The sequence below is a fragment of the Gorilla gorilla genome, chromosome 11 (genome assembly GCF_029281585.2).
Source record: "Gorilla gorilla gorilla isolate KB3781 chromosome 11, NHGRI_mGorGor1-v2.1_pri, whole genome shotgun sequence".
NCBI lineage: Eukaryota > Metazoa > Chordata > Mammalia > Primates > Hominidae > Gorilla > Gorilla gorilla.
The window spans coordinates 115,973,959-115,993,341 of record NC_073235.2 but is presented as its reverse complement, the minus strand read 5'-3'; the positions used below and the strand labels follow the sequence as shown (position 1 = coordinate 115,993,341).

Here is a 19,383-nt window from a genome sequence, read left to right as displayed (position 1 = left end):
ATCATTTGAGAGTGGGGAATTGACAGAAAAAGTCTCTCACATTTTTCTACATATAATACATACACATATGTAAGTACACATATTTCCACTTGTATTTCTAAACAGTAAGTTGATTGCAAAAAACTAAGGTTATAATCACTAACACAAATAAACAACTAAATGTTACAAATTATAACACCAGATTTATAATAGAGAAAAGATGATGAACAAAGAAATGTCTGGATAATTTCAATGACAAGGCTCTCTTAAGAAATCCTAAGATTATAAAGGCAGGGAAGAAAATGGCTGGCATTTATTTTATTTTATTTTATTTTCTGACTAATTTTTTCTATTCAATACCAGTTCTAGACAAAGGAGAAAATCTTCAAAATAACTCCCACAATAACGTTAAAAAATGTTCCACAACCCCATGTTACATGAAAGTACTTGAGAGACCTGGGTGTCCAAACTGCCTGTCCTCCCGGAAGGTGCTAAGCTAGAATCCCACAGCATCTAGGATACTGAAGTCTAGAGGAAAGGCAACAATTACAGCTTGTTGAGATTAAGGGAAAATATTTACTTCTGCTTCTCTTTTATTATATTCTCCCCTTCAAATTCCAGGGGTGTCAACCTGATAATAATTAAAAACAATAACTAACATTCATGCCTCATTGATCTTTTACTATATAATGTCCACTATTCTAAACAACTTATAGGTACAATTTTATGCAATTATGTAAATAATCTTGTGAAGGTCACACTACCTTTTGTTCCCATTGTATATGAGAAGGGGAATGCATATAGTAATATCAGAGGAAAGAAAAGAGAAATCAGTAGGGAGAGAAACTCAAGAATCCAACAGTTAATTCCAGGAATATAAGCAGATCTCATGTAGCATGCAAGACATTGCTAAAGGCCACTTCATAAAAGAAATAAAATTAAAAAGCAAGCAAACAAACAAATATGGTAGGAATTACAAAGATGGAAAATCCAAAAGGGCATGGTTTATGTGTATATATTGTTGCTCTACAAAAAAAATGAAAAATACACACTTTAATAAAATTTTAGGACAGTATTCAACATTTAAAACCAAAACTTAGGAATAAACATTGCAGAATGTACAGGGTACTGGCAGAAAAAAAAAATGTCTTTCAAGTATTTCTCAATGTAGCAAGAATAAATATGATTTCCACTCTCTAGCAAATAAGCATCACTTTTACTTACACAAAAATTTACAGAACAAATGAAAGGCACAGACAATAAAGTCTGTATCACATTCAGTGTTAAATGCATGTAATTCTCAGATTCCATATAGCACTTCTCAATGTTGAGTAATATCCCAGCAAAGTCTTTGTCTCTATCATAGCTTCTCATGGCTGTTATCTAATGCTTATTAATGACAAAGGCTATGGTACCAACGGGTACTGTGTAGTTTTCCAAATTTTACTTAGGTAAAGTCAACATTTTAAGGCATGCATACTTTCTTGAGATAAAACAAACAGCAAATAAACCCACTTTCATTTATAGAAATTCTATTTATTGTACCTTCCAGTGCTAAATTTTACCCACTCAATTGTTCCTTCATGTGTGTACACTTTCAATCAATGTTAACATGTTCAGGCTCTTGGATAAATATCAGAAAGACATAAATACCATAATTTAACAAATATTTATTGAGCACTTACTTTGTGCCACTCCCTAACTTCATGCTACTCCCCAACTTCCTTATAGACCAAACAAAACTGAAAAGAGAATTTTTTAGCTGAAAAGGTTTTGAAGAAATTGTCTATAATTTACCCCAGAGAAACAGAAAATGTCTAAGAGATTAGGACACATGTAAACTAAAATGAGGAGATTGGTTAGATCTATGTAATTAGAATTCAGAAAAAGAAATAGAGTTAAATAAGAAGATGTTATATTTGAAAAAAGTATTAATTAGACCATATAGTCTAATAAATACATGAATTTGGCATCTCATAATGCACTTCTGAGCAGCAACAAAACACGAACTTAAAAAGCAGCAATTAATTAAACTATAAGAAATAATGAGTACTTGCTCTACTATTAATTTTGAAGTATTAACTTAAGAGCTACTTTGCTTTACTATATATGACATTTATTTCCTCTTTAAAGCTCTGAAGTCAGCTTTCACAATTTTTCACTTCACCAAGCATTTACAATTTTTAGAAGGTCATCCAGAATTAATAATTTCCTATACATTATAAGATATACTAAAATGCAATTATATGTATCATTATGATCTGGTTTAAAAATAGGCATTACTGCACTGAAATTGCAACGTTAGCAAACAAAAATAACTAATAAAAGGATGACAATCAAAACCAGTAGATTTCATAAGCTTTTTGAAATTAATTTGAAAAAAAAAATTTATCTCATAATATGTAATACTAAAAAGTGCTTTCCGTATAGTGTCATGTAAATATTCTATATATATGACCCTTGATAAAAATAAAAACATAATCTGTAATTTTCAGTTTAAATATCTACTCAATAATAATTATTTCATAGTTTCTCCCAGAAATTTTTCTACTTTTGACCTACCATACAGAATAAATGTAAAATTGAAAACTCTTTTCAGGTGAGATTAGGTAATAAAGCATTAATATTATCTTTGTATGGCAGCAATTATGGGGTGATTCGTTAAAATATATTTTATCATTGTCTGAATTTTCTATAATAAACGTCACTTTGGTAGTCAAAAAAGTATGTTTAAAATACTTTGCCAACTTTGCTCCAAATCATTCCAATTTGTGTCTTATTCCCTAAATTTAGATTAAATAACAATTAATGTGTCTTGTTCCCAAAGTTTAGAGTAAATGACAATCAATTTGTTGTTTTCTAACTTCAAAGTAAATAACGTTTAATTTGAAGAATCTCTATTGACATGCCAACTTCTGCCGAAAATAAATGGATAGATGGATGGGTGGATGAATGGATAAATGAGAGAGAGAGGGAAGTATTTTTAAAACTAAACTTAAATGAGCAACTAAAGAGGGAGGAAGTAACATGAAAATATGAAGAATGACAGGAATTATGAGGAACAACCACTTAACCAATAAATCATCTTTTTTTTTTTTTTTTTTTTTGAGACAGGGTCTTGCTGTGTTGCCAGGCTGGAATGCAGTGGTGCGATCTCGGCTCACTGCAACCTCCTGGTTCAAGTGATTCTCTTGTCTCAGCCTCCCAAGTAGCTGGGATTACAGGCACGCACCATCACGCCTAGCTAATTTTTGTATTTTTAGTAGACGGGGTTTTACCATGTTGGCCAGGATGGTCTTGATCTCCGGACCTCATGATCCGCCTGCCTTGGCTTCCCAAAGAGCTGGGATTACAGGCGTGAGCCACCACGCACAGCCTCTTTTCAAATTACAGTCCCTAAGTAGGGTACCAAGTTTTAGCAACTGGAGACGTGACAGAGTCTAAGGGACCATAGACAAATGCTGAGATCAGAAGCTTAGCGAAAAGTGCTTCAAGTTCTGTATCTAAAACTAGAGTGTATGTTTACAAAGAGCATAAAATTATTCAGTACAGGATTTAAATAACTACTTCTGATTAGATAGTTGGGATACATGACTAAAAGAAACTATTTCCCCATATTGGGTCAGAATTTCTTTTGACTAAAAGCCATTTCAAAATATCACAGATCTAAATACAAGTTTAATCTCCAAAGTACATTGTAAATATCACTCAAGAAAAACATGCAATATGTTCTTGTATGAATTAGACTAAACACCAGGAGATAATTTCATAAGGGAGTTATCTGTCAGGCATCAGTTTAATTGATATGTCAAGGAAACTTATATAAAATTTAAACCATTAGAGTAGAATGAATCATTAGAGATTAATTGGTGCAAACATCAACACAATTCACAAAGTCCCTCAACCTTTAAGCTTTCTTACATATATTCTTTTTCAGACTATTTAGTCATTTTTGGAGTTACAGTTCATGAAATTATGATAATTTCAAACCATCATTTAATATTTATATCTGATTACATTCTTCTTATCTTAATATGAAAACAATTTTTGATGTTGACAGAAATGTACATTCTTTGTAAAATATGCAATAAAGAAAAAGGGTAGGAAGTAGTCACATAACACAGAGAAAATTATGTTAAAATCCTGGTATATACCTTCTGATATTTTTTCTTTGCATATATTCAACAGGCATACATTTGTACCATATAAATGTTTTTACTTCTTAACATTATAACATAAGTATTTCTTATGCATGATTTTTAGACTTTTTATTATGGTAGGATCCACTATAAACATTCACTGGTGGTTAAAAAGTGAGATTGCTTGTATTGTTGTGTTACTTTTATGACTGCAATAAACATCCTTGTGCATAGTCCCTTAGGAATCACTGTGCATAACTGATACTACTTTAACATAAAATATTAGAAAAGTAGGAAGGAGGAACGGATGAATAGGCAAAGCACAAAAGGTTTTTAGGGCAGTGATACTACTCTGTATGACACTATAATGTTGGATACACGTCATAAGTGTGTTGAATTCCACAGAACGTACAACATCAAAAGTGAACCCTAATGTAAACTATGGACTTCGGTGATATTAATGTCATGGACACTCATCAGTTTTTACAACTGTATCGATCTGGTAGGGGATGCTGATAATAGGGGAAGCTATGTCTGGGGGCAGGTGGTATATGGGTGGGGGCAGGTGGTATATGGAAAATCACTGTACCTTCCACTCAATTTTGCTATAAACCTAAAACTGCTCTAAAAAATAAAGTTTATCCTTTTTAAGAAATGAATTCAGCTCACAAGACAGAGGCAGCGACCAGGTCCTAAGGACATCATCCTTCTGGATCTAGTCATGTCTGAGAATACTGTCTGTGCATTCTAGCTATCTGAGCCAAAAAAAAAAATCCTCTTTGCCTAAAAATCAACACAGGTATACTTAAATTTATGCATTTTATTGTAGGTAAATTATGCACTGTAATTGTACAGATAGGTGTGTTTTGACAAATATAAACAGGCATGTAACTACCACAAAATTAAGATATAAAACATTTCCACCACACCTCAATTTATTTTCCTTTTATTTTACATACTTTATAAACATTACCTTATGACACTATAATTTTATTTTAATCAATCACTTTTCTTCTGAGGAAATTAGAAAAGGAAAACATATTTCTCATTTTAACCAGAATTTAACATTTTTAATTCTCTGTATTCAATTGTGGTAGATCTTAATTTCCTTCTGGCAAATATACTTTTTTGACCAAAAAACTTCTTTAGTATTTCCTGCAGTACAGATAGGCTTGCAAAAAATCTCCGAGCTTGCCTGTATCTTAAAATGTCTACATTTTATCTAAATTTTAAAGGATATTTTTATTGGATACCTAATTCTGAATTAAAATTTTTTCCACACTTTAAAAATACCATTTTATTGTTTCTACCCTCCAGTATTTCCTACGAGAAATCAGCCTGTATGTGTATTATTGCTTTCAAGATTTTCTTGCACAGTATGGCCATTATCACGATATTGGTTCTTCCTATCCATGAGCATGGAATGTTCTTCCATTTGTTTGTGTCCTCTTTTACTTCATTGAGCAGTGGTTTGTAGTTCTCCTTGAAGACGTCCTTCACGTCCCTTGTAAGTTGGATTCTTACATATTTTATTCTCTTTGAAGCAACTGTGAATGGGATTTCACTCATGATTTGGCTGTCTGTGTTATTGGTGTATAAGAATACTTGTGATTATTGCACATTGATTTTGTATCCTGAGATTTTGCTGAAGTTGCTTATCAGCTTAAGGAGATTTTGGGCTGAGATGATGGGGTTTTCTAAATATACAATCATGTCATCTGCAAACAAGGACAATTTGACTTCTTCTTTTCCTAACTGAATACCCTTTATTTCTTTTTCCTGCCTGATTGCCCTGGCCAGAACTTCCAACACTATGTTGAATAGGAGTGGTGAGAGAGGGCATCCGTCTTGTGCCAGTTTTCAAAGGGAATGCTTCCAGTTTTTGCCCATTCAGTATGATATTGGCTGTGGGTTTGTCATAAATAGCTCTTACTATTTTGAGATAAGTCCCATCAATAACGAATTTTTGAGAGTTTTCAGCATGCAGTGTATAGATTCAATGCCATCCCCATCAAGCTACCAATGACATTCTTCACAGAACTGGAAAAAACTACTTTAAAGTTCATATGGAACCAAAAAACAGCCTGCATAGCCAAGACAATCCTAAGCAAAAAGAATAAAGCTGGAGGCATCACACTACCTGACTTCAAACTATACTAAAAGGCTACAGTAACCAAAACAGCATGGTACTGGTACCAAAACAGAGATATAGACCAATGGAATAGAACAGAGCCCTCAGAAATAATGCCACACATCTACAACTATCTGATCTTTGACAAACCTGACCAAAACAAGCAATGGGGAAAGGATTCCCTATTTAATAAATGGTGCTGGGAAAACTGGCTAGCCATATGTAGAAAGCTGAAACTGGATCCCTTCCTCACACCTTATACAAAAATTAATTCAAGATGGATTAAAGACTTAAACGTTAGACCTAAAACCATAAAAACCCTAGAAGAAAACCTAGGCAATACCATTCAGGACATAGGCATGGGCAAGGACTTCATGTCTAAAACACCAAAAGCAATGGCAACAAAAGCCAAAATTGACAAATGGGATCTAATTAAACTGAAGAGCTTCTGCACAGCAAAAGAAACTACCGTCAGAGTGAACAGGCAACCTAAAGAACGGGAGAAAATTTTTGCAATCTACTCATCTGACAAAGGGCTAATATCCAGAATCTACAAAGAACTCAAACCAATTTACAAGAAAAAATCAAACAACCCCATCAACAAGTGGGCGAAGGATATGAACAGACACTTCTCAAAAGAAGACATTTATTCAGCCAACAGACACATGAAAAAATGCTCATCACACTGGCCATCAGAGAAATGCAAATCAAACCACAATGAGATACCATCTCACACCAGTTAGAATGGCGATCATTAAAAAGTCAGGAAACAACAGGTGCTGGAGAGGATGTGGAGAAATAGGAACACTTTTACACTGCTGGTGGGACTGTAAACTAGTTCAGCCATTATGAAAGACAGTGTGGCAATTCCTCAAAGATCTTGAACTAGAAATACCATTTGACCCAGCCATCCCATTACTGGGTATATACCCAAAGGATTATAAATCATGCTGCTAGAAAGACACATGCACACGTATGTTTATTGCAGCACTATTCACAATAGCAAAGACTTGGAACCAACCTAAATGTCCATCAATGATAGACTGGATTAAGAAAATGTGGGACATATACACCATGGAATACTATGCAACCATAAAAAAGGATGAGTTCATGTTCTTTGTAGGGACATGGATGAAGCTGGAAACCATCATTCTCAGCAAACTACCTCAAGGACAGAAAACCAAACACCGCATGTTCTCACTCATAGGTGGGAATTGAACAATGAGAACACTTGGACACAGGAAGGGGAACATCACACACTGGGGCCTTTCGTGGGGTAGGGGGAAGGGGGAGGGATACCATTAGGAGATATATCTAATGTAAATGACGAGTTAATGGGTGCAGCACACCAATATGGCACACGTATACATCTGTAACAAACCTGTATGTTGTGCACATGTATCCTAGAACTTAAAGTATAATTTAAAAAAAAAAATTCTATTGCATGTAAAAACCACATTTTGCTTATCCATTCATCTATCAATGGACACTTGGTGATATGGTTTGGGCTGTGTCCCCACCCAAATCTCATCTTGAATTGTAGCTCCCATAATCCCCATGTGTCATGGGAGGGACCAGGTGGGAGGTATTTGAATCATGGAGGTGGGTTTTCCCATGCTGTTCTCATGATAGTGAATAAATCTCACAAGATCTGATGGTTTTATAAAGGGCAGTTCCTCTGCAAACTCTCTCTTGCCTGCTGCCGTGTAAGAGGTGCCTTTGCTCCTCCTTTGCCTTCCACCATGATTGTGAGGCCTCCCCAGGCATGTGGAACTGTGAGTACATTATACCTCTTTTTCTTTATAAATTAAAAAAAGAAGATTTTCTTACTTCAATTTTCAACAATTTCAACACATTGTGTTCAGGAGCGGTTCTCTTTATGTGTATGATTAGTTCTTTTCTTAGGTGTTTAAGTTTATACTTTACATGAATTTGGGGAAATTTGGGGCCATCATTTGTTTAAGTATTTTTATGCTCCATTTTCATTCTCTTCTTTGGGACTTTAATTTTATATATGTTAAATAGGCAAGTTTTCCTTTAATCTTTTATCTTTCTTCTTTAGACTAGATGCCTTTATGGATCTTTCTTGAAATTTACTGACACTTCTGTCATCTCTAATTTGTTATGAAGTACATTAAATAAAATTTTTGATTGGGTGCGGTGGCTCATGCCTGTAATCCCAGCACGTTGGGAGGCTGAGGCAGGCGGATCACTTGAAGTCAGGAGTTCGAGACAAGCCTGGCCAACATGGTGAAGCCCCAGCTCTACTAAAAATACAAAAATTAGCCAGTCATGGTGGCACATGCCTGTAGTCCCAGCTACTGGAGAGGCTGAGGCACCAGAATCACTTGAACCTGGGAGGTGGAGGCTGCAGTGAGCTGAGATCATACCACTGCACTCCAGCCTGGGTGACAGAGCAAGACTCTGTCTCAAAAAAAAAAAATTCATTTTAGTTATTCTACTTTTCAGCTGTAGAACTTCAATTTGCTTTGGAATGTATGCTTGTTCTCATTTCTCTGCTGAAATTCCCCATCTGTTCACTTATTAGTATTTTCCATTAAGTCCTTGAACATAATCAAAGTATCTGCTTTAGCACTTTCTATCTGCTAAATGCAACAGTTTAGCTACTTAAGGGTAGGTTTCCATTTATTGCTTGTTGTCTTGATTATGGGTCACATTTTCCTGTTCTTATTCATATCTAGAAATGTTTAATTATGTACTAGGCAATGTGGGTAAAAGATTGTAAAGACTCTGGATGACTGTCTTCCTCAAAAGGATGTCATTTTTTGTTCTAGAAGGCAGTTCCATTTTTGGCTGATGACCCTAAAATCCTAGGCTTAATTTTATGCTTCGTTAGGGTGGATCCATGGAAAGCCCTAAATGTTTCTCAAGGCCCTATAACTTGGCAAGACTCAAACTCCAAATTCTGTGTCCTCGCTAAGAATGCTGTGTAAGCTTTGTTCCTGGTTTTATAAGGCGGATATGGGATGCTGAATGTTAATGTGTTGTTAACAAGGTGTGAAAGAGGTCTTTCCACCCAGGCTTGGCCAGATTTGCAATTTTTCGCATCACTACTTAACTTCTACAATCTCTTGCCTCCTCTTGATCCTATATAATTGTATCTCTCTTCTAAGTGTCAGGTAGTGTTGGTATGTATATGTATTGCAGCCTCAGCTAAGGACTCATAGTAAACTCCCTCACAAACTGAGCCACTCCTCATTGCAGCTCTCTTCTCTGGTGTCCTTCCCTACAGATTCCAGTGGCTTCAAAAGATGTGAACTAGGGTCTCTGACATTTCCAGTTATCAGGATTGTCATGCTCTTATTGGCTTCCATCTCCACAAAGCTCAGTTTGGAACTTTCCACAGACCCAAAGCCATGGTGATGGCAGAGCTCACCTTATAAATTTTCCTTCTGTCAATTGCCTTCTGTTACTTGAGCTGTCTGTTTTCTACTGCCTAAAAGTAGTTGTCTGATCTTACAGCTTAGCTTTAGAGTTATTTACACAGAAAAGGCTAGTCTGGTACCAGGTATAATGACCAGAAGCAGAAGTCCTTCCATTATAGTTGACTTGTTTTTCTCTATAATTAATCCATACAGTATGATATCTATATTTCTTCTTAATCTTTTTATTAAAATTTTAATTTGTGAAATAGCCACCACTTATTCACTTTTAAATATCTCTAGAATATTAATCACTGATAAGGTTGAGAAATCACAAACTATATTAAATTAGAGCTTCATCACATTTTACAGTTACCTTTAATTTGAGGAGCATGGTAACTATGTCCTCTTTGCAGTTTCTTCAATGTTTCTTGAAGTCCAGAAATCTAAAAAATAAAATTCAAAGAAATGAAATTATACACTAAATGACTTTTAAAAAGGTTACATAAAACACAATATTTAAATATCCATTGTAAAATATAAAAAATATTAATCTCTTTTAAATTTATACCTTTTTTTAATAAAACATAAATTTTAACAAAACAGAATTTTAAGTTAAAATATAATTCCACCAGCTAATTATTAATTATTTATTTTAGGTAAGCATCTGAAACATTTATTTCACGGCATAGTTTCCTGAATTAAGAATACTCATTGTACACTTCAATAATTATTCAATTCTCTATTTTGAGAGAGGTTTTTCCCCTGTTCAAATTGTTTCACAATAACTATCATCTTTATATTTATAAAATACAAGGTAATTATCACTTGGAATGTAAAATATGAAGAGGTTGTTTTTATTCCCCCAACTCTTAGCTCATTTTCCACCCACATATATTCTCTATTTTATTAAACATGTCTTATAACTAAGAACATTTGTTAGCTTTGGTGTCATGATTTACCTGTATTCCTGAAAAATAGGCTTAAATTTAAAATTTGACCTTGAAAAGCTATTTCATCTTGCATTGTATATGATTATACCAACACAAAATACCATCTGTTCAATTACATACAGATACACACTTTTTTCTACTATCACTGAATAGTAATATTTCTTTATTAATAGAAAATAACATAATTTATTAATTATAACCTATAGATGAGTGCTCATGAAATGCCAAGGTTAAAAAAAAGTAAAAGATTACTATCTATTCCTAGAAGCCAAAAGAATTATAAATTTCAAAAATAAACTTTTTATTTAGAATAGCATAAGATTAACAGGAGAGTTGCTAATGTAGTACTGAGAATTCCTGTTTTATCCCATACCCTTTTTCCCCCATTAACATCACACATTGTAATGATACATTTTTCACAAATAATGAACCAACATTGATACATTATTATGAACTACAGGCCATATTTTTAGTTTTATTAATTTTTCCATAATATCCTTTTTATGTTTCAAAATCGCATCCAGAATATCACCTTACAACTAGTTTTTAGGTCTCCTAAGCCTCCTCTGGACTGAGACAGTTTCTCAGACTGATATAGTTTGGATATTTGTCCTCTCCAAATCTCTTGTTGAAATGTGATCCCCAGTGTTGGAGGTGGGGCCTAGGGGGAAGTGTTTGGGTCATGGGGGCAGATCTCTCTGCAGATGCTGGTGCTATACATCTTCTACAGCCTGCAGAACCTGCACCAAATAAACATCTTTACCTTATAAATTACCCAGTCTCGGGTATTCCTTTATAGCAACACAAGATGGACTCATACACAGATTTTCCCTGATTTTAATGTCCTTGACAATTTTGGGGAGCATTAGTCTGATAGTATATTACAGAACAGCCCTAGATTTGAGGTTGTCTGATATTTTTTCCCATGGTTAGACTAAAGTTATGGATTTGCAAGAAGATCACAGGGGAGTGCCATTATTAGCATATTACATCATAGGTTCACGCTACCAACAGTACTTAAAACTGATGATGTTCACCTTGATCCTTTGATTACATGATGAGAAGGCTGCCAGGTTTCCCCAATGTAAAGTTACTTTCTTCCCTATTTCCATTGCATTTCTGGATGCAAGTCATTACTTACGAAGCGCAGCCAACACTCAACAGCTGAGTTGTTAAGCTCCACCTACTTGAGGGAAGGATTATCAACATATATTACTTGGGATTCTTCTGTATGGGAGATTTGTCTACTCTCTCACATGCCCTTACTAATCATTTATATCTATACCATTAAGGAATCAAAGATATTTATTTTATATTTTGGGTTATAATCCAACACTACATTATTTTGTTGCTCAAATTGTTTCAGAAGGTTTGATCACTGGAAGCTCTTTCAGGTTGGATTCCTATAATAAGGAACCTGACTGTATTGTTTGATGTTTGAGTGTCAACCGCCTTTAAGTTTTACCTCCTCCCTCTTCCCTTGTGCCCAACATCTGGGCAACTGGACAAGAATGCCTGGGTACTCCCTTGTCTGGTACTGATGGGAGATTAAAATGACTCAAGCCTCACCTCACATATAAGAATTCTCACGCTGGCCCTAACCCCCAACCGCAGTAAAAACCCCAAGCCAGTCTCCCTTACTTGCTCTCTCAAGTCATTTCAGAAATGCTTGGGAGGTAATGTGCAGCTCTCCTCAGCAAATTCAATTCCACAGGTAGTGAATTTATTCACAGCCTGTGTGTGTGTGGGAGGGGTTGGGCATTATCAGCCTGAATATCCAAATCAAATTTAGTTGGGGATCCACCGACCTCTGCAGGTGCCCACTACAGTTCCTTTGTCATAACTTGACATATCCCATTATTATGTTGAGTTTTTTTTTCTTTTCTGTTCTACTTTTTGAGCATTTCCTTCCTTTCTAGCACAAGAAAATGACCCAAGTGCTCCAGGCCTATCTAGTATTTTCTCTGCCCAGCTCTAGAATCAGACACTTCTCCAAAGAACCCGGTTTCTTTCCTTGTATTACAGAGTGATATTAGAAATCAAGATCTTAACACTGGATATGTTCATTACTGGTGGAGTGTCACTACTTCTAGACCCTCCAAGCAGACAGACCTAAAAATATATATATATTTAGATTTAGTTTTTAGTATACATATATATATATATACACACACACACACACATACATACATATTCTGAGTTAGAATCCCATGATCTAAAAAAGATAAAATATAATTTAGTATACATATATACCTACAAATCAATTCTATTTCACCTTTTCTTGGGTCATGGAGCTATAATTCAAAATTCTGAACACTATTTTCAATAACTTCATAAAACCAAAAACAATGTTATAGGTTTTTCATTACATTTTAAATAAATGTTGATTCACTGTCTAATATCAACTAAAGAAATTTGAAAACATGTATTTCCTATCGGATTTTTGTCATCCCACAGTGTGTTTTCACTCTTTCATATGCAAACTAGATAATAATCAAAAATTTTAAATTATTATACAATCCTTCTTTATGCAAGGTATAGGTTTGAGGAGAAACACAGTAAGCTAAATGCTCATTCAGATAAGGTTTTTAAGGAAGTAACAATCAGCTATCCAGCTAGAAAACATAAGATGCTTCTTACTGCTCTTACATCCTAAATTAAAGTTTGGTTGGAAATGAATTCTCAAAGCGTAACTGCATCAAACGTTGAAATAAAGAAATATTCAAAATATAAGCACAAAAGTAATATATCTTCTATTTTACATTATAGAGAAACATTTCACATTTTTTTAAGATATTTTCTCTGTACACATACTTTGAATAAATTCATTCTATAGCTCCATGACACACTACTAATATGTTCAATTTAAAAGGCTAATCTATGCCTGTATGCCCAGGGTATACCTGATAAGTATGCTACAACAGAAAGAAAGGATTGGTTGGTGATAAATCATTCTTTGTAAGAAGGGTACACAAACAGTTTCCATTCATTAAGTGGTAACCTTGACTTGTTCCACAAGGACACACCTGGAGAGCTGACAGGACTAGTACTATATTCTGTGCCCTAATTTGGAGAGGTTAATTGAGCCTTGGCTTAGACTTGTATAATGGATATTTGACAGTCACTTTGGCCACTTACCAGTTTGGGTTTAGAGAATCATGAGTCTTCCACCTTTTGCAATAGATATCAGATATTTACACAGCTTGTCCTATAACTAGGACTTGCATTGGCTCCATCAATCCTGTGTACCCATTTTGGATTCTGAACAAAATTTAGTGATATAAGGAACGATGTAGAATTTGGAATTTATCCTGAGAACAGTGGCTGCCACATCCAGTTTCCACTGACAAGTATAACAAAATTCTGAAAGAGTATCAAGTATTCAGTATTAGCATTGTCAATGGTAAAACCTGTGGTGACAACCCAGTGGCAGCAATAGCACATCCTATTTAAATTTGACTTTCTCAAATTGTAGTGAATCTACCACCTTCAACAGCAGATTTGGTTGAGAGAGAAAAGCTATTTATAAATCCTAACTGCTCCGTTTTATTTATTTTTTTCAATATTATGTTAAGAGTGGGACTAACTGTTCCATATTAGATATCAAGAAATTAACTCTTTAGAATTTTCAAATTAAGGTCGCTTCCAAGATGGCTGAATAGGAACAGCTCCTGTCTGCAGCTCCCAGTGTGATCAACACAGAAGACGGATTTCTGCATTTCCAACTGAAGTGCTGGTTCATCCCATTGGGAGTGGTTGGACAGTGGGTGCAGCCCACGGAGGGCAAGTTGAAGCAGGGCAGGGTGTTGCCTCACCCAGGAGTGCAAGGGGTTGGGGGATTTGCCTTTCCTAGCCAAGGGAAGCCATAATAGACTGTACTCGGAAAAACTAGGCACTTATGCCCAAATACTGAACTTTTCCCATGGTCTTAGCAACTGGCAGATGAGGAGATTTTCTCCCGTGCCTGGCTCAGCAGGTCCGACGCCCACAGAGCCTTGCTCACTGCTAGCACTGTAGTCTGAGATTGACCTGCGAGGCTGCAGCCTGGTGGGAGGAGGGGCATCTGCCATTGCTGAGGCTTCAGTAGGTAAACAAAGCAGCTGGGAAGCTCAAACTGGGCGGAGCCCACCGCAGCTCAGCAAGGCCTACTGCCTCTATAGACTCCATCTCTGTAGGCAGGGCATAGCTGAACAAAAGGCAGCAGAAACTTCTGCAGACTTAAACCCCATGTCTGACAGCTCTGAAGAAAGCAGTGGTTCTCCCAGCATGGCATTCGAGCTCTGAGAACGGACAGACTGCCTCCTCATGTGGGTCCCTGATCTCCGTGCAGTCTGACTGGGAGACACCTCCCAGGAGGGGCTGACTGATACCTCATATAGGCAGGTGCCCCTCTGGGACAAAGCTTCTAGAACAAGGATCAGGCAGCAATATTTGCTGTTCTACAGCCTCTGCTGGTGATACCGAGGCAAACAGGGTCTGGAGTGGACCTCCAGCAAACCCCAACAGACCTGCAGCTAAGGGGCCTGACTGTTAGAAGGAAAATTAACAAACAGAAATAGCATAAACTTCAAAAAAAAGGACACCCACACCAAAACCCCATCTGAAGGTCACTAACATCAAAGACCAAAGGTAGATAAAACCACAAAGATGGAGAGAAACAAGAGCAGAAAAGTGGAAAATTCTAAAAACCAGAGTGCCTCTCCTCCTCCAAAGGATCACAACTCCTCACCAGCAATGGAACAAAACTGGATGGAGAATGACTTTGATGAGTTGACAAAAGTAGGCTTCAGAAGGTCGGTAATAACAAACTTCTCCAAGCTAAAGGAGCGTGGTCTAACCCATCGCAAGGAAGCTAAAAACCTTGAAAAAAGGTTAGATGAATGGCTAACTATAATAAACAGTACAGAGAAGACATTAAATGACCTGATGGAGCTGAAAACCACAGCACAAAAACGTTGTGATGCATGCACAAGCCTCAGTAACCAATTCAATCAAGTGGAAGAAAGGATATCAGTGATTGAAGATCAACTTAATGAAATAAAGTGAGAAGACAAGATTAGACAAAAAGAGTAAAAAGAAATGAACAAAGCCTCCAAGAAATATGGCACTATGTGAAAAGACCAAATCTACATTTGATTGGTGTACCTGAAAGTGACGGGGAGAATGGAACCAAGTTAGAAAACACTCTTCAGGATATTATCCAGGAGAACTTCCCCAACCTAGCAAGGCAGGCCAACATTCAAATTCAGGAAATACAGAGAACACCATAAAGGTACTCCCCAAGAAGAGTAACCCTAAGACACATAATCGTCAGATTCACCAAGGTTGAAATGAAGCAAAAAATGTTAAGGGCCGCCAGAGAGAGAGGGCAGGTTACATACAAGCGGAAGCTCATCAGACTAACAGCAGATCTCTCGGCAGAAACCCTACAAGCCAGAAGAGAGTGGGGGCCAATATTTGACACTCTTAAAGGAAAGAATTTTCAACCCAGAATTTCATATCTAGCCAAACTAAGTTTCATAAGCGAAGGAGAAATAAAATCCTTCACAGACAAGCAAATGCTGAGGGGTTTTGTTACCACCAGGCCTGCCTTACAAGAGCTCCTGAAGGAAGCACTAAACATGGAAAGGAACAACCAGTACCAGCCACTGCAAAAACATGCCAAATTGTAAAGACCATTGATGCTATGAAGAAACTGCATCAATTAATGGGCAAAATAACCAGCAAACATCATAATGACAGGATTGAATTCACACATAACAATATTAACCTTAAATGTAAATGGGCTAAATGCCCCAATTAAAAGACACAGACTGGCAAACTGGATTAACAGTCAAGACCCATCAGTGTGCTGTATTCAGGAGACCCATCTCATGTGCAGAGACACACATAGGCTCAAAATAAAGGGATGAAGGAAGAGCTACCAAGCAAATGGAAAGCAAAAAAAAGCAGGGGTTGCAATCCTAGTCTCTGATAAAACGACTTTAAAACGAACAAATATCAAAAGAGACAAAGAAGGCCATTACATTATGGTAAAGAGATCAATTCAACAAGAAGACCCAACTATCCTAAATATATATGCACCCAAAACAAGAGAACCCAGATTCATAAAGGAAGTCCTTAGAGACCTATAAAGAGACTTAGACTCCCACACAATAATAATGGGAGACTTTAACACCCTACTGTCAATATTAGACAGATCAACGAGACAGAAGGTTAACAAGGATATCCAGGACTTCAACTCAGCTCTTCACCAAGCAGACCTAACAGACATCTACAGAACTCTCTACCCCAAATCAAAAGAATGTACATTCTGCTCGGCACCACATCACGCTTATTCTAAAATTGACGATATAATTGGAAGTAAAGCACTCCTCAGCAAATGTAAAAGAATAGAAATCACAACAAACTGTCTCTCAGACCACAGACCACAGTGCAATCAGATTGGAATTCAGGATTAAGAAACTCACTCAAAACCACACAACTACATGGAAACTGAACAACCTGCTCCTGAATGACTACTGGGTATATAATGAAATAAAGGCAGAAATAAAGACGTTCTTTGAAATCAATGAGAACAAAGACACAACATACCAGAATCTCTGGGACACATTTAAAGCAGTGTGTAGAGGAAAATTTAGAGCACTAAATACCCGCAAGAGAAAGCAGGAAAGATCTAAAATCAACACCCTAAGATCACAATAAAAAGAACTAGAGAAGCAAGAACAAACATATTCAAAAGCTAGCAGAAGGCAAGAAATAACTAAGATCAGAACAGAACTGAAGGAGATAGAGACACAAAAAAACCCTTCAAAAAATCAAAGTATCCAGGAGCTGGCTTTTTGAAAGATCAACAATATTGACAGACCACTAACAAGACTAATAAAGAAGAAATGAGAGAAGAATCAAATAGATGCAATAAAAAAATGATAAAGGGGATATCCCCACCGATCCCACAGAAATACAAACTACCATCAGAGAATACTATAAACACCTCTATGCAAATAAACTAAAAAATTTAGAATAAATGGATAAATTCCTGGACACATACTCTCTCACAATAATAAACTAGGAAGAAGTTGAATCTCTGAATAGACCAATCACAGGCTCTGAAATTGCGGCAATAATTAATAACCTACCAACCAAATAAAGTCCAAGATCAGACAGATGCACAGCCAAATTCTACCAGAGGTACAAAGAGGAGCTGGTACCATTCCTTCTGAAACTATTCCAATCAATAGAAAAAGAGGGAATCCTCCCTAATTCATTTTATGAGGACAGCATCATCCTGATACCAAAGCCTGGCAGAGACACAACAAAAAAAAGAGAATTTTAGACCAATATCCCTGATGAACATCGATGTGAAAATCCTCATTAAAATACTGGCAAACCGAATCTAGCAGCACATCAAAAAGCTTATCCACCATGATCAAGTGGGCTTCAGCCCTGGGATGCAAGGCATATGCAAATCAATAAATGTAATCCATCACATAAACAGAACCAACAACAAAAACCACATGATTATCTCAATAGAGGCAGAAAAGGCCTTTGACAAAATTCAACAGCACTTCATGCTAAAATCTCTCAATAAACTAGGTATTGATCGAACATACCTGAAAATAATAAGAGCTATTTATGACAAACCCACAGCCAATATCATACTGAATGGGCAATAACTGGAAGCATTCCCTTTGAAAACTGGCACAAGACACGGATGCCCTCTCTCACCACTCCTATTCAACATAGTTGGAAGTTGGCAGTTCTGGCCAGGACAATCAGGCAAGAGAAAGAAATAAAGCGGATTCAATTAGAAAAAGAGGGAGTCAAATTGTCCCTGCGTGCAGATGACATGATTGTATATTTAGAAAACCCCATCATCTCAATCCAAAATCTCCTTAAGCTGATAAGCAACTTCAGCAAAGTCTCAGGATACAAAATCAATGTGCAACAATCACAAGCATTCCTATACACCAATAACAGACAAACAGAGGGCCAAATCATGAGTGAAATCCCATTCACAATTGTTTCAAAGAGAATAAAATACCTAGGAATCCAACTTACAAGGGATGTAAAGGACATCTTCAAGGAGAACTAAAAACCACTGCTCAATGAAATAAAAGAGGACACAAATAAATGGAAGAACATTCCATGCTCATGGATAGGAAGAATCAATATCTTGAAAATGGCCATACTGCCCAAGGTAATTTATAGATTCAATGCCATCCCCATCAAGCTACCAACGACTTTCTTCACAGAGTTAGAGAAAACTACTTTGAAGTTCATATGGAACCAAAAAAGAGCCTGCATAGCCAAGACAATCCTAAGCAAAAAGAACAAAGCTGAAAGCATCAGGCTACCTGACTTCAAACTATACTACAGGGCTACAATAACCAAAATAGCATGGTACCAGTACCAAAACAGATATATAGACCAATGGAACAGAACAGAGGCATCAGAAATAACACCACACATCTACAACCATCTGATCTTTGACAAACCTGACAAAAACAAGAAATGGGAAAAGGATTCCCTATTTGATAAATGGTGCTGGGAAAACTGGCTAGCCACATGCAGAAAGCTGAAACTGGATCCCTTCTTTATGCCTTATACAAAAATTAATTCACGATGGATTAAATACTTAAATGTAAGGCCTAAAACCATAAAAACCCTAGAACAGAACCTAGGCAATACCATTTAGGACATAGGCATGGTGAAAGACTTTGTGACTAAAACACCAAAAGCAACGGCAACAAAAGCAAAAATTGACAAATGGGATCTAACTAAACTAAAGAGCTTCT

At 36.3% G+C, this 19,383-nt stretch overlaps 1 protein-coding gene across 7 annotated transcripts in view; it reads right to left on the bottom strand.

Moving 5' to 3' along the window:
* SPAG16 (sperm associated antigen 16) overlaps positions 1-19,383 on the bottom strand; it is a 1,164,663-nt gene that overhangs the window by 1,070,921 nt on the left and 74,359 nt on the right. For all 7 annotated transcript variants that reach the window (XR_008677798.1, XM_019022690.4, XM_055380495.1 and 4 more), the window contains one exon: positions 10,009-10,078. Coding sequence is in view for 6 of the 7 variants with exons in the window: in XM_019022690.4 (XP_018878235.2) it covers positions 10,009-10,078 (70 nt within the window). In the remaining variant the exon portion in view is untranslated. The remainder of the gene's footprint in view (positions 1-10,008; positions 10,079-19,383) is intronic.